We start from the raw sequence: 15048 nt of genomic DNA on the forward strand, positions 1-15048 counted from the left end.
AGGATGTATTTGCCGTTTTTCCGACCGGATACGGTAAAAGTTTACTTCCCCGTTCACTGTTTTCATCGCTCTGGCCACGTCATCCTGCTCTTTGTTCTGATTGGTCGTAGCGCTGGCCGCAATAGCATGCCTAGGCAGTTTGAAAGACAATTCTCTGCCCGCCCCTTGGATTAAGCGAGGAGAATGGTTCGATTCCAGACTATACATTTCAATGATATAGGATGGCCTGCCAGGCTATTAGGCTGCAGCAGTGGTTCTCAAACTGTGGGGCGGGCCCCACTAATGGGGAATAGAGACATGGCAGGTGGGCTGCGGTGAAGTGGAGGAATTATTATGACCGCCGCTAGCGAAGTGGTCATATAGGGATTGTCAAAGTTTTTTTTTGTTTTTTTTTCGTCATCTACTTCCTGAATTTTTGGTCAACGATACCCGGGACACCGAACCACCGGGGCACATGAAATTTGGTGGGTATCTAGCCCCACTAGACTTTTACGGAAAAATTTAGTTTGGTCCCCAGGGGCCACTCCCACCCTGCGCTGGGCCCCCCGAAACCCAAAAAATGCAGTTTTTCCTAAATAACTACCTGAACCGTGGCACCGAGGATGAAGAAATTTTTATGGTATGTTGGTTTCAAGGGCCCACATCAACCTAGCCCATAATCACTCATTTGTGATTTGCACCCCCCACCCCGGTAAAAAATGAAAATGCAATATCATTCTGCTTTAATCGCCCCTCTCTTCAGTTAAGATGTTCAGAACTGCACCAAATTTTATGTGTATGATTAACCTGACATTCTCTGGGGGTATGCCAAGTTTCGTAGAATTTCGTCCATGGGGGGGTCTAAAAGGTCTAAGTTATGTGTACATTACATTATGTGTACATTTAGTGACTGTACACTCATTGGCTTGTAGATGGTGGTGCACACATATACACACGCACACACACACACAGGTACGCACATACCATCAGTAATCGGCAATTACAACGGCCGATACATAATTACAAATTCAGTAGGATTAAAGGAAAACCAAATATTCATCATAATAATAATTTGCCTGCATTTCCAGTATTGGCGTCACGTAATCGTTTGTCCACCAGATGGCGCATCGTTGCAGTGAGACGTAATTTTGTTGGAAATTAATCTAAAGTGGGTTGGAAAGACACTACACTTCCTACAAGGACAAGACTGTAGTTTACAGCAGAGAACGTCTAATAAGGGTAGGATGATTTCTGCATGATATGTAATTGCCATTTCTTCTTGAAGCCGAAATAAATCTGCAAATGTTTATCGGACATGTTTGGTTTTTACTGCAGGTAGGCTACGTTAATCTTAAATTAGCCTATATCAATAGCCTAGAGTAGGTAAAATAATGTTACCGTTAGCATTGGTTGAGTGATGGAGGCAAATTTGATTATTGATGTATATGTAGAAAACCATAAATGCGGTTATAGACTACCAAGAAAATTGATAACAGCACTAATTGCATCTTTCGACTGTCATCTCATTTGCTTATAACCATAGGCTACTAACAGGAGCTAGTGAGTTAGCCACAACACGTTTGCTACGTGATGGTTTTCTAATGGAAAATATATATAGGCCTAGGCTACCTGAAAGATAACGATGCATCCTAAACACCAGGCTGGGACATTTAGCTCAAAGTCTCAAAGAGCATCTGTCAACGTTCATTCCCAAACACCCATATAGGCTACTTCAATCCTCTATTTTCAAAAGTGATTCAAGTAAGGAAGAGCATGGCTCAAAGTAAAGTAACTAGGACTGAAACTACATAAATTCGTCAAAGTGAATAATTTGTGTCAACTCGCCGCAATTTAGATTTATTAACGCACCAGTGATCTACATCTCCATTTAAACCAAATGTTTTAGAGCGCACGTTGAGAGATGTATCCAGGGCAGGGCTGTACCTACACATATTTGTTGCACGTGCTACAAAAATCATTCTTTGCGATGGATGAGTACAAACGTTACACCGGTCCAATACAGTTTTGCCTATGGCTATACCGTGAGACTGAGGCGTTTTTTTGTTTGTTCCAAGTGCGTGTTTAGGGTGTGAGAGGGGAGTCGATGTGCTTTGATTCCAGCTTGGTAGTAGTAGTCTATGCGATTAAAAAAACACGTGTGTGTGAAGTATCTAAACAATGATAACGCTTTCATTATGGCTGCTTTAGCCCTATACCTTGAGCTACTGTACAGTGCTGGGTTCCATTTAGAAGTGTCGCTTTCCGTGATTCACACAGCTGCGTGAAATGTATTACTACTGATATGCAAAACTATTAACTTTTCGCCTAGAGATGGCAGCTTAAGTCCGCTTCATACTGTAAGCCATTGGTTCCCAAAGGAGATTTTATTTGGGTCGCCAGCATAGCCTAGTGACAATTTATGTTGTGTAATAGGCCTAGCATAGGGCCTACCTTATATAGCTTATAGTTTGTTAACAGTCACGGTTTTGTCTTCGGGGGGGATGTTAACAGTCACGGGGGGGGGGGGGGGGGGGGGGGTGCGCTAGTGCGTGGATGTCTCAATTGCAAAATGAAACAATATAACCATGGACTAGGCTGGGTGAACTCAGCCTGATCTGCCGGCGATTCCTTTTCGATTTCTTTAAAGCTTGAGCTTGGTCTGGCGAAAGCCAGACTAACCATGGACCTCATAGTTGCAAAATGCAAGGGAACAATCAGCATATTATTTGCACAAACAATAACGGACAGTAGCTCTTCAACTTGGCCCGTTAAAATGTGTATTAGTCTAGCAACGCATTTCATGAAGGCCCTTTTGGACATGTCAGTTATTTGCACCACTGGGTAAAACGGCATTTTGTTTTAGACTACTGGTATTTAATTTGTGCATTGACAATAAAGCTGAATATCATATGAACTAGATGACTAAACTTATGCATATGTAGAAGAAGAAATTCACAAAAATCCATGACATGACCTCTCTTCTTGATAGCTGTTGAAAACTGCATGGAACTGACAGGGATTGTTTTGTTTTATAATAAATAAATAAATACATTATGCTGCTACCTTCTGCTTTTCCCAAATACAATGTAGCCTACAGGTGTACCTTTCATCAGTCCAGTGGCAATGGATGGACTGTGATGAACTGCCCTACTTGTGATTGTTTAGATATTTTAAAGGTTTTATAACAATGCTACAAATTTTTTGGCAAGTGCTACAAATCTATTCACCTTTGCAGCGCCAGTAGGCTACTTTGTGTGCGGCCTGCAAACACACATTCCAAACAAGCATACACAAAAGTTTCAAGAGTGGGGGATGGAGTAGAAGATGGAGACAAATTCATTAATATGATTTATTTTCGTGGAATGGATGTACAGGACTGAGCGGCGGTCATATTTTGTACCGCTATGCGGTACATCTAGTTTTTTAAAAATGTTGTGCCCATTATTAACAATGCCTTTCTTTTTTGACAAGGAAGATCATAGATTCAAAACAAAATAATCACACACAATAAAATAGGAGTCATAAGCAGACCGACATTTGAATTAAGGACGCTTGCAAATTCCACTCTTGTTAGATGTCATCAAAACTTTCTCTGAAGCTTCTGGTCTCCACCTGAATATAAAAAGATGTGAGATTCTGTCCATAAAAGAGTGCTCTGTGCTCTCTGTTCATGTGAGAGATCAAATTACAGGTATTACAATTGCCAAAAACCAAAAGACTAGATCTGCTTCAAATTTTAACCCGATTATTATTAAAACACAAAAAAGCTAAACTCATGGTTACAAAGGGATTTGTCTATGAGAGGCCGAGTGCTTCTCTCAAAAGCTGATGGCATTTCTAGACTCACTTACAGTGCTTTTGCCTTGGCTGTTGACAGTGCTCTAATGAAAAAAATAGATTAAACTTTATATGGAAGCATGCACTATATAAAAAATACTGTTGTAATGAATTCTAACCACTGTGGGGGTATGAACTTCTTCACAACACTTAATAACACATTTGAAGTGAACTGGATCAGACAATTCATGAATAACCCAACTCTCTTCAAGACATCACAACATAAATAGGAAAATTAGAGCATTATTCCAAAAAGACATTGTTACTGTTCTTATATTATCCCTTTCTGGAATAGTGTTACAAATAATATACCATGGAGAGAAGTTTCGTCATTGCCTTTCAAGTATTTTGTTACTAACAAAATAAGAGAAGTTTCATTTAAACTAATTCACAAAATCTACCCAAGATCATTTCTTAAGAGATAGGCCTACAAACAAGATATTGAGACAACCTGTTCTTTCTGCAATATTTCTATGGAGAGTGTACAGCATCTATTTTGGAACTGTCCTCATACAGCTACGTTTTGGAGTAATGTTCAAAGATTCATACACACTGGTATTTCTTTCTGTTTTAAGGATGTGTTCCCGGCGCAGTGAGCTGCCTGCATCAACAGTGGCGCTCGGGGAGCAGTGAGGGGTTGCTCAAGTGCCTTGCTCAAGAGCACTTCAGCCGTGCCTACTGGTTGGGGTTCGAACCAGGTCCGAAGTGCTAACCAGTAGGCCACGGCTGCCCTAATAGGTTTTATCATAAACCTATTAGGCCTATTCTTGCTTGCAAAGTTTCATATACATAAATGCAAGTGGTGGTAAACCTTATTTCCCTGCCTTCTTGATCGACTTGATCGACAATTATATTATATATATAAAAACAACATCAATAGATTGGGGAGCTGGGTATATGAAGTGCTTGACTTGAGAAGTCAGTGTGTCTCCTCCGAATCACCAGGTGGCAGTATTTATATTGGAAACGCACATTTCCTTCGGCTAGTTGAAGCTGAAGCCCTACCGGGTGGATTACGACAGGATTTCGGAATTCGAAAGTATCTTGATTCTTCGCAACATACGATACATCTATCTTGGAATATCTCACTTCCTATCGGGGAACGCAAAGATGATGTGTGATGAGCAACCGAAGACCCTGTGAGTGAAATACAAACATTGCAATTTAGCCGGTTAGCTGTTTTTTTTCTAGGCTAAGTCTGCGTGCACGCTAACGCTATCAAATAAGCAATAAGGAAGGAAGTTCCTTAGCTAACGGTAGCTACCTAGCATAGGTAATCTAGCCGTGGCTAGTTAAATACAACTTATGTTTGATGTTAAATTACATCTAGCCCCCAAAGAAGATCGTGGTGAAAGAAAATAATGCGAGTATTTGCTACAAGAGTTCCACATAAGTTAATCACGGCCCAGTCATGCGTGGCAACTTGTGGCTAATAACTGCCTAACGTTAGCCGGCTCAGATAGGCATGCAGTAAATGCATTAAGGTTGGTTACCCGCTAAGAATAAGCCATTAGGTAACTGTTAATCAGGCCTCTCTAATTCTTGTTGACTTTCTCTGTGATTCCATTCAAATGTATTAACGCTATCGAAGTTGCTTATTTTTGTAATGTTAGCTGGATGTACGATTTTCGTTGGAATAGTGCGTGTTGATTGCCGAAGCCATTCGTGACGTGGCCTTGGTGTTTGATACAAAGCTAGGTTAGCATAGCTAGTTTGGCATGGTGAGTTTTAGCTTTTACTGAAATTCTTTCTCTCCAATGTCAAGGTACGTGGGGAATCTATCTCGAGACGTGACGGAGGCCTTAATCATGCAGGTGTTCGCTCAGATTGGCCCCTGCAAGAGCTGTAAAATGATCGCCGATGTAAGTATTAAGTAATGTTGGCAACTACCACATGCCGTAATTGTCCGTTTAAAGGAACAATAAGTCTAACTTATTATCTGTTATGCTTGCCACATTGACAGGATCTTGTTGTCTCCTTCAAGTCTGCAGGTAATGATCCTTACTGCTTTGTGGAATTCTACGAACACAATCACGCTGCTGCCGCCCTGTCCGCTATGAATGGGCGTAAGATATTGGGCAAGGTAAGCTGTTGTTTTCAAGGATCAAGTCCTAAAGCTCTCGACAAAAAATACTGGACAACTGTATTTTTGCTACTAACTGGACAATGTACAGTAATTTGCATGATTTGCGCATAAACTCACCCCAATAGGTAAGTAGCCTGTTCTGTCCTAGCGTCAAATGGAAGTGAAGGATTCAAAAGGATTGTTTTGATTTTCAGGACATCTTGTGCACACCACAGGCATGCCCTTTGTTTTAATGTTGTACTGAGTAGGCTTGATGGCAAGCGGGTTGATGGATGTAGTTGCAGCTGCTGAAGAAAGTAATTCATTATGCGCAAGAGAATCTTCACTTATCTTCACATATAAATCCTCATCTTAAATTAGATTAATCAATCTTTTTCTTCTAAAAGTATTGCCATGTAGTTTCAGCTGGAACCAAATTCCTTGTGTATACTAACTAACTTGGCCAAATTAATCAGATTCAAATTCAGATGTTTTAATTATAGTGTTGGGATGAGCATGTTTCTGTATTTTTTTTTTAATCTTTGTTTTTTGGTGGTCCTGTTTGCTGGAGCTGGGGCCCTTGGTGTGGTTTGGTGTAGTTTTGGATGACGGTGGTGTCCATTAAGCAACGCCATGTTTTCACTCTGCATGTTCCACTTCACAATTTCAAATTAGTGAGAGACAGTGGTGTCCTTTGTGCAATGAGTATGAGGGGCCTACATCACAAAGCTGGTGGGAGAGGTTTAAAAAAAAAAAAAAAAAAAAAAAATAAGAAGCAGCCACTGAGCATAGGTGTGGTAGGGTGCGCTGCAAAACAAGCATTTGGTTTAGCACGAGCAACAAGTCGAGTAAACACATTGAGACAGTATCTTTATTTGGTACAAATAAGCCATTTTCTAGAAAGATAGACCTAGGTATGAATGTGAATTTGTGCATGTGCAATTTCACAAGATGGTCCTGGTTCATCAGTGTTTTACCCGTGAATTCCCAGTTTCTGAAATGTTTTGGCTTCTTGCGACATCTGACCTGACTGAGTCTGCAGCACAGAGTTCCTGTGTGCACTCCTATATGTGAGAGCCTGTATTTAATTTTTTTTTTTGCCCTGTCTTTGTCCTTACTCATCTTTGCACTTAATTCGCACACCTGCTTCAGAATGGTGACCACCGTGGTAAAAATATATTCAGTGCAAATATTTTATCCTCAACAGGTATTGAAGGCCCAATTGAGGAGTTATACAAGTTGATAAAAATCACTCTGTTGTAAGTCACTTTGGACCTTCTACTCCGTAGATTATTTTTTTCACTCCAAGACCTCAGTTTTTTTCTTTTTCAGATTGTTTTTTTTTGTTTGTTTGTTTTTGAGTGATCAGGATTTTTTTTTTCGTCCCACATTGCATTAAGTGATTCAGTGGTTCAATTCAATTAGCTCATGCCTCTTAACATCACAGAAAGTGATATGGTGGTTTTTGCAGAGCCCTAGAAGTGAGTCTGCGTCATAATATTGTTTCTCTCTTTGTGTCTCTCCTCTGCTCCATCTCCTCTCAGGAAATGAAAGTCAATTGGGCCTCTATGCCGAGCAGCCAGAAGAAAGACACGAGCAGTAAGAGACCCTTCTGTTACCCTTTTATTCTTTCCATCAGTTCAAGTGCATTTCAAATTAGCTGAACGAGGCTACACTAGTGTGAGTTTGCCGGCATGGTTTCGCCTTACAGTTGCATTTCTCCACCTCTATTCATAGATCATTTCCATGTCTTTGTTGGTGACCTGAGCCCTGAAATTACCACAGATGACGTCAGAGCTGCTTTTGCTCCATTTGGGAAAATATCGTAAGTTCCTTAAAAGATAGTGTTAAATAGATTAATCATTGTGTGCGTTTCTACAGATATAACATTGTTTCTTGCTCTTGCAGGGATGCCCGTGTGGTGAAAGACTTGGCCACGGGCAAGTCCAAAGGCTATGGCTTTGTTTCATTCTTCAACAAATGGGTAAGTTGAAGTTGTTAATTTGGTCTAATGGGTGTAGAGGCTTGTTGTTGTGGCTCATTATTTTATTGCTGCCTACACCAGAGCGAAGTCCAGTTTTTGAACGTCTACCTGTTCTGTTGACACTTCTTGAATTTTCCTGTTCATAAAATACTTGTGTGTTTTGTGTTTTGAAAAGTCTTAAGTTAGAGCTTAATGTGAATGTTCACTGTCATTCTCTGGGTTGGTGTTTAGGATGCTGAGAACGCCATTCAGCAGATGGGGGGGCAGTGGCTTGGGGGCCGACAGATTCGGACAAACTGGGCTACAAGGAAGCCCCCAGCTCCCAAAGCCACCTCTGAGTGTGAGTATCTGTATGGAAGAAATTCAGCAGAGACGCAAAAAAGCTTTTTTTCATGGGTGTGATTCTTCCGTTTTTAAACAGAATTCCGTTTTTTTCGACTTGAAAATGAGACCCACGCTTCGTATAGATCCGATGAGTTTTTTTTTAGAGGGGGGTCTGTCAGTCAGAGGTAGGCTATATTTCTGCATTACACAGGCCATCATTATAACAGGCCGCTGACAATGACGACGGGTTTTGTGCTTCATATCTTTCCGAATATCACGCCGCTTGTAGTGTATTCAGTTTACTAGGATTTCATTGAAAGTGAAAGTAGACGGGTTGATCAGCTGCGTTCTGAAGAATGCTTGATTCAAGTTAAGTGTGTGTGGCGCACTTCTCAGCAGAAGCCATGAAACGATAAAGGTCAACAAATTGATTTAAAAAGACATCATGTATGAAGTTCCCCCCCCCCCCCCCCCCTCGTTTTGGCTTTGCATCGGGTTCGCTGTCAGGATTTTCAGATAATGAATCTCATGATGCTGATATTGAATTTTAATTTTTGCGCGTGTAAGCTGTGCTTGAAGTTAGCTGTGACAGACCTTACAGGTTTTCAAAGCCTGTCTACCTTAGGCCTACTACATTGTTTAGTTAACACCTTGTCATTTCGCGTTTGTCCAGCGGTTCACCTCCGTGAACCTTGTCAATGGCAGCAGGTTTTGTGCTTCCGATTCATGTCTTTCATTTCATTCCATGAGTAGTTTATTCGCTATCTCAATGAATCTTGATTGAAAGTGAAAGTCAGCCAGTAATACGTTGCTGTGCAACATTTTAAACTTTAAAGTTGTATTTGTGTGGGGAACTGTGTGTTTTTTTTTTTTTTTAGCGCAAGCCACAAAGCAGTAGCAAAAACATTTTAAAAGATACATTGTGAGATGTTCCTTTCCTCGTTTTGGCAAGTAGCTGCTTCACGTTGGGAGCCTGTTCTCCCTGTCGGGACCTATTTTCCAATAACATCTAGTGGACAATACATTATCCCTAACATAACCTCTATATATAATTTGAGAGTCCTCTAATATCAAGTTGTTATCTCAGTTGATTTTATTTCTAAAAGTATAACCTCACCCCCAGTTCTGAGGCTCACTCTACCTACTGCACAGTTTTGAACAATGGTGCAGACAGCAGAGAGTGGGGTGGGGCATGATGTTTTAATAGACTGAGAGTCTGCAACATGTAGAAAAGTACCAAACGGTGGACTTTCATCAGTGTTAAGGCTGATTTATGCTTCTGCGTTGACTCCATGCAATGACTATGCCGTTGCCTCAAGGCCGGCGTGACGAAGTTCTGCGTCTCTGGTATCTACGTCGCTCACCACCGGAACGGTATAGTCAGAATGGTGAACTCCATAGACTGCCGTGCTGAAATATGAATCTTATTTGTTTGGCCTTTTTGCTTAGATTTTGTAAAAATTATCGAGAAATAGACACCGTACATTCCAATGAACTAGTCATTGTGACCAGAAAATAAGTTTGAGGTTATTTGTGAGGTGTCTGCCAGCCAGTTTGTTTTATTAGCAGCAAAGTTTCCCACAACTGCCCACAAAGTACAGCTTGCTGGCGAAGAAGTGCTGATTTCAAATTTTACTGACAAATAGACTTCACAAACGGATAACCCTGTCATTGTAACCAAAATATGTCTTGAGTTTATTTGCAAAGTGAACTAGCATGTTGCTACTCCCCACAGTAGGCTTTAGCAGTCGCTATCAACATACAGGGAGAGTCTACCAATCACAGTCCTTGTGGTCTGCGTCGCCTCAACGTGAGGTTAGAATGTTTTGGAGGTGTGCGTCGAGCAGCGGTGGAGGGCTCGGAGAGGGTATGCGGCGGCGCAGCTGTGCCACACATTTGATTTTTGATGGTCTTTTTTTTTGTATAGTCTAACTAGCTTACTAAAAATTAACATAACGCTACTAGTCCACAGTGCATCCAAACTGAGCAGTGAATCAGGCTGAGCAGTGCAGGGAACAGCTGTGATTTGTAGGCTGCATGCAGGCACATGGTTAGACAGGTTTAAGGAGCGCTTGATTTGTTTTGTAGCGGAGCGTTCTATGGGTTGCCAGGTTGGTTCTATGGGTAGAGCACGCATTTGAAATATCGCTCGATCAGGCAAATTTGATTGTGGGAAGCCAAAATCGTGATCGTGATTAAAATTCAATTAATTGTGCAGCCCTAGTCAATATTAACACAAGCAATGATACGTTTCATCACAGTTTAGAGGACAGCAACTTAAATAATACATGCAATGGTATGTAAAGCAATGTGTAATAACTAATTTCCTCTGTTTTTTCAGCCAATCCAAAGCACCTGTCCTTTGATGACGTGCTGAACCAGTCCAGTCCTAGCAACTGCACTGTGTATTGTGGAGGAGTGGTCACCGGTCTCTCAGGTTGGTAACCAGGGCTATTTTTTCGTGGCTATGCAATACGTTCTGTATCTTTCATTGCTTTATTACTGGAGAACATTGTATGACTGTTCCGTCAATTTCATTGCAGAGCATGTGATGAGACAGACATTCTCGCCATTCGGCCACATCATGGAGGTTAGGGTATTCCCTGAAAAAGGCTACTCCTTTATAAGGTAGGTCACATGGTCATGCAGTGCAACACTGCATTTTAATGACAACAAACCATAGTGTCCCACTATCTACAACTTTCATGAAACTTAGCTGTAGATGTTTTGACACTACAAATAACTCAACTAATTACGAGCCAGAGCTGCATTCCAGACAAATCGGAAGTCAGAGGCCTGTGGGCTATACTACGAATCTCGATTAGTGCGTTAGCAAGGTATGTAGCGCTCTAAACCAGGGTATGATGTGACACAAAAGTGGCTCTGTTTTAGCGTCGCTGTATCACCATGGTGTCTTATGCTGCCAACCAAACCTGGGGTGCGTTTCCCAAAACCATAGTTGTTTACCTGTTAGCAACTTAGTTGGTTGGCAATGGGAAATAAGTTAGCAACTATGTTTTGGGAAACACACCCCTGGTTGGGAGCAGGTTATGTGCTAAGTTATAGCTCAAATCGCGTAAAACTACCGCCTACTGACCGATCATTTATTTAAAAACTAAGTTATCTCACGTGTTAGATTCTGTCATATATATATTACAAGTGGAGCTCCGCCTCTCCAAACATTTTGGATCTTGCAGGCGCTTTAATAGTGTTGTGCGTGCAAATATGCCACTATGGACTAGAGTGCGGTTCGGGCCGCAAATTTCTGTCCGAACCCGGCCCGCGTCCGACAGAGTTGTGTCCGAACCCGACCCGAACCCGGCAGGCATTTTCATTTTTATGTCCGAACCCGAAATGGAATTCTGGATTACAGAATCAAATGAGCGTGCACACACGCCGGTCACACACAGCGCACATTAACAAGAGGCCCAAGCAAGTAGAATTCTAGTCTTACCATTGACGAAAAGTCTTGAAATGAACTGCAACAGTCTTTGAAACTACAGTCCCTCTGTCACTGATCTATATGCAGCATCAACGTTAATTGGGGCAACTTGAGGAAATCCTCCTCAGTTGAACGAGATGACCTTATAGCCTACCGGTAGCCTATGTCTTTACCACAGTAGCCTGTGCAACGCAAATAGGACTGCCTTCACATAGTAGGCCTAGACTTAATTTGCTTAGTTTTCTTTGGTCTTAAAATCTCCTGATATGCTAACAACTTTTTTTTAAAGTCACCCAAGACGTGCCGCCTGAAATGCACATGCGTTGTCACTGCTACATAAACAAATCTTGCACACAGGAAGAAAGCTGTTAGGTCTTTTTTTTTTATTCTCAAAAAACAAACGTTTGCATCATGTAAAGCAGATCTGTTGGTTACCCAACATAATAAGCTATTTTAAATGTAAAGCTTCCAATGCATATCGCCCCCATGTGTCCGAACCCGAACCGAACCCGACTACAATTTCTAAATATTTGTCCGAACCCGACCCGGCCCGTCGGGTCCTGTCGGGTAGCCACACTCTACTATGGACGTGCATACCATACAACATCTGATGACAATCGATTTATTTTATGTTAGTCACTAAAAATGACCGCAGTCTAGATTACGCTATTGCTCATAAATGCGGAAGTAACAGTCTTGTGCGTCTCCACGTTTCACGATTGGCCAACATCATCCCAACACCGAGAACGCGCACAGATGTGAGCTGAAAGCCTAGTTTTATAAATATATCACATAACTGCTATCGTAGTATCACTTCACTTATACCCCAAGTTGAGGCGTTGTGTAGCTTCGATATGTCTATATAGCCTAGATATATCTAACGTGCTTCGTAGTATACCCCATTGTTCAGTTTAGGGTACATTCTGATTGGCTCCGGAACTTCAGAGTTGTGTGGAATGCAGCATCAGTAGCCTAGACCTAGGAGATGTACCAATAAAGAAGAATGGACATAACAGTACAGTGCATTTTATTCATTCCCATGTGGATGAGGCCTTAATTTCATTGGGCAGCTGCCTGTTTTTCAGTTCCCTGCCAAATTCAGCACAGTAGGGCACTTAGGTCACTCAAGAACTATCTCTCTCATTAGAAGCGTGGAAGTCCACAAGCATGCTTTGAGATTCCCGCTACCAGTTTGCCTATAGATCACTCACAAGCTTGTCTGCCCACAGGTTCAGCACCCACGAAGAGGCAGCTCACGCCATTGTCTCTGTGAACGGCTCATCTGTAGAGGGACACACAGTCAAGTGCTACTGGGGCAAAGAGACGCCAGACACAATGAGTCCCATGCAGCAGATGCCTCAGGTACCACAGTCTCTTCCATTCCAACATGCTTAGTCTGAGTCTACAATACTCAGTACTCAGCAATATTCAATATACTTAGTGTACAATATCCAGCCATTTACCTTGAGTGATGAGCACACCTTACATCCCTGTTGCTTACTGTTCTTGAATTAATTCATTTTGAATAATCTTAAAATAGCCATTTTTTGATACAATCTTGGTGTGACATTTTGTTTTCAATTTTTGTTGATTTGTTTATTTACTTTCCTCCTCCCACATCACCTGCAGCAAAACAAGGTAGGCTACAGCCCAGCCCAGCCCTATGGCCAATGGGGCCAGTGGTACAGCAACACCCAGCAGATTGGCCAGTACGTGCCCAACGGATGGCAGATGCCCTCCTACGGCGTGTATGGCCAGGCAGCCTGGAACCAGCAGGGCTATAAGTAAGATGGAGGAGGAAAGAGGGAAGGAGGGGGTAAGGCACCTCCTTCACCAGGGTTCCCGCCATAACCACCCGCCGGACCACAACCCCAAGCCCTGCCGAGAAATACACAACAGGCAGAGGCCTGAATTGTCCACCAAACACAATATACTTAACATTTACCTTATTTTTCTCACGAAAGGAGATTGACCCCTACATTTCTGTCTTTTTCCCCCCCTTTACTTTAAAATGCTGTGTAAATGGGACACTGCAGCTTTGCTGCTTTTTTTGAAACGGACTCGTTACTTATTGTTTTGTTTTTTTGTTGTTTTTTTTTTTTTCTTTTGTCATTATTGTGTATTTTTTTTCTTTTGGCTCAGTGATGGTAACATCTTGATGATGAGCTGCTGATTAGATTAAAAACTCCCAGGACTGATCCAGATGTGAGGGGGACTCACCGATTGATTTTTAAATGTCGTCCCAGTGTCCTCTGACATGGCGGATTGGTGTGGGCGCCAGACGCTTCTCTGTTTGCAGAGTCATGTCATGTTTTTTTAGTCATTTTGCATTCTTCCTGTACTTACTCATAACTCTGAGAGGAAGTGAATGGTCAGAATATGGTCACATAATTTATTTGTTTGACTTGACCCCTTACTGAAAGATGACAAGTACCCTCGTTATGTTAAACTAGTGTATTTACTTAAGATATCAGGGGGGTGAGTTGACTTGGCATCTTTCAGGTCCCAATTGAGGATTGGCTTTTCCCATGGTCTGTTTTGTTTCGTTATGTTTTGTTCATGGGTTAAGTTTTTAAAAGAAACAAACAAGAAATTTGCCTTTTTTGTTTTCATAAAGAAACATTTGTTGTGTATGATGACTTGTGTATGACATTATGAAAGATGCTAAAAAAATCAGGTTGTACTGCATTGGAGACATTAGTAAATTCATGTATGTGAAAGATTGATACTGTGCTTTTTCCTTCAGTCCCTCCACAGTTCTGTTGAGACCATCTAATTTTATCCACCATCTAATCCGTATTGATCCGTAGAGTTGAGATATGCAATTTTAGCTAAACTGTTTTACATTTCTCCTGTTTGTTTTGCACTGTAACATTAGTAGACCAAAGACATCTATGGCCACAGTAGCTTAATTATTTATAACTGTAAAAGCATTGAAGATGCTGGTACTAATGTTTTAAGTGCATCACAGTACACATTTAGTTGTAATAAACACATTTTGGAAGTCCCTTATAAATTTATGTCATGTAAATAATAAACAAACAAAACCATTTCAGAGCTTTTAGCATACATGTTCAAAATTGTTCTCCCTTCAGCTACTTTGATTAAAAAATGAACTGAATATATTTGGCAATGTTCACCGATTAACTTCTTTTCTCAAGGTATTATACTAGTATTCTCATAAGGAGTGAGATTATTCTTACTTCTCGACATGAACGTTCCAAGGAGTACAGTTTTGATAAATTCCTAGCATTAAGAAATTTTGCATTCTTTAAATGATATCCTGTCTTTATTTCTGACTTTGTTTTTTTTGTAAAATAGCGTAATTAATGGAAATTTCCCCATAATTTGTAAATACAGCAAAAGACGACATGATTAATTTTGTTGCCTTATTTAGTAGTCGATCACTTAGGTTCC

The 15048-nt window shown here is 41.1% G+C and overlaps 1 protein-coding gene across 2 annotated transcripts; it reads left to right on the forward strand.

Moving 5' to 3' along the window:
• The first annotated feature begins 4790 nt into the window (after window positions 1-4790).
• Window positions 4791-14756, forward strand: LOC121715513 (nucleolysin TIA-1-like). Of its 2 annotated transcripts, none has more exons than XM_042101313.1 (11): window positions 4791-4955; window positions 5582-5678; window positions 5780-5899; window positions 7426-7480; window positions 7619-7706; window positions 7790-7865; window positions 8097-8205; window positions 10531-10626; window positions 10733-10817; window positions 12861-12993; window positions 13261-14756. In XM_042101313.1, the coding sequence occupies exons 1-11, from the start codon at window positions 4927-4929 to the stop codon at window positions 13417-13419; spliced, it is 1047 nt and encodes a 348-aa protein (XP_041957247.1). In that variant the 5' UTR covers window positions 4791-4926; the 3' UTR covers window positions 13420-14756. The 2 variants fall into 2 exon arrangements, with proteins under 2 accessions (XP_041957247.1, XP_041957248.1); XM_042101314.1 differs by having other exon boundaries at window positions 4792-4955; window positions 5801-5899.
• The last annotated feature ends 292 nt before the right edge of the window (window positions 14757-15048 follow it).

This window comes from Alosa sapidissima, chromosome 8, assembly GCF_018492685.1.
Source record: "Alosa sapidissima isolate fAloSap1 chromosome 8, fAloSap1.pri, whole genome shotgun sequence".
Taxonomy (NCBI): Eukaryota; Metazoa; Chordata; class Actinopteri; order Clupeiformes; family Clupeidae; genus Alosa; species Alosa sapidissima.

Coding starts and splice junctions, on each gene's coding strand:
- LOC121715513 (XM_042101313.1), top strand. CDS start 4,927: ATGATGTGTGATGAGCAACCGAAGACCCT. Junction 5,679..5,779: donor GCTGTAAAATGATCGCCGAT/GTAAGTATTAAG, acceptor CCACATTGACAG/GATCTTGTTGTCTCCTTCAA. Junction 5,900..7,425: donor GGCGTAAGATATTGGGCAAG/GTAAGCTGTTGT, acceptor ATCTCCTCTCAG/GAAATGAAAGTCAATTGGGC.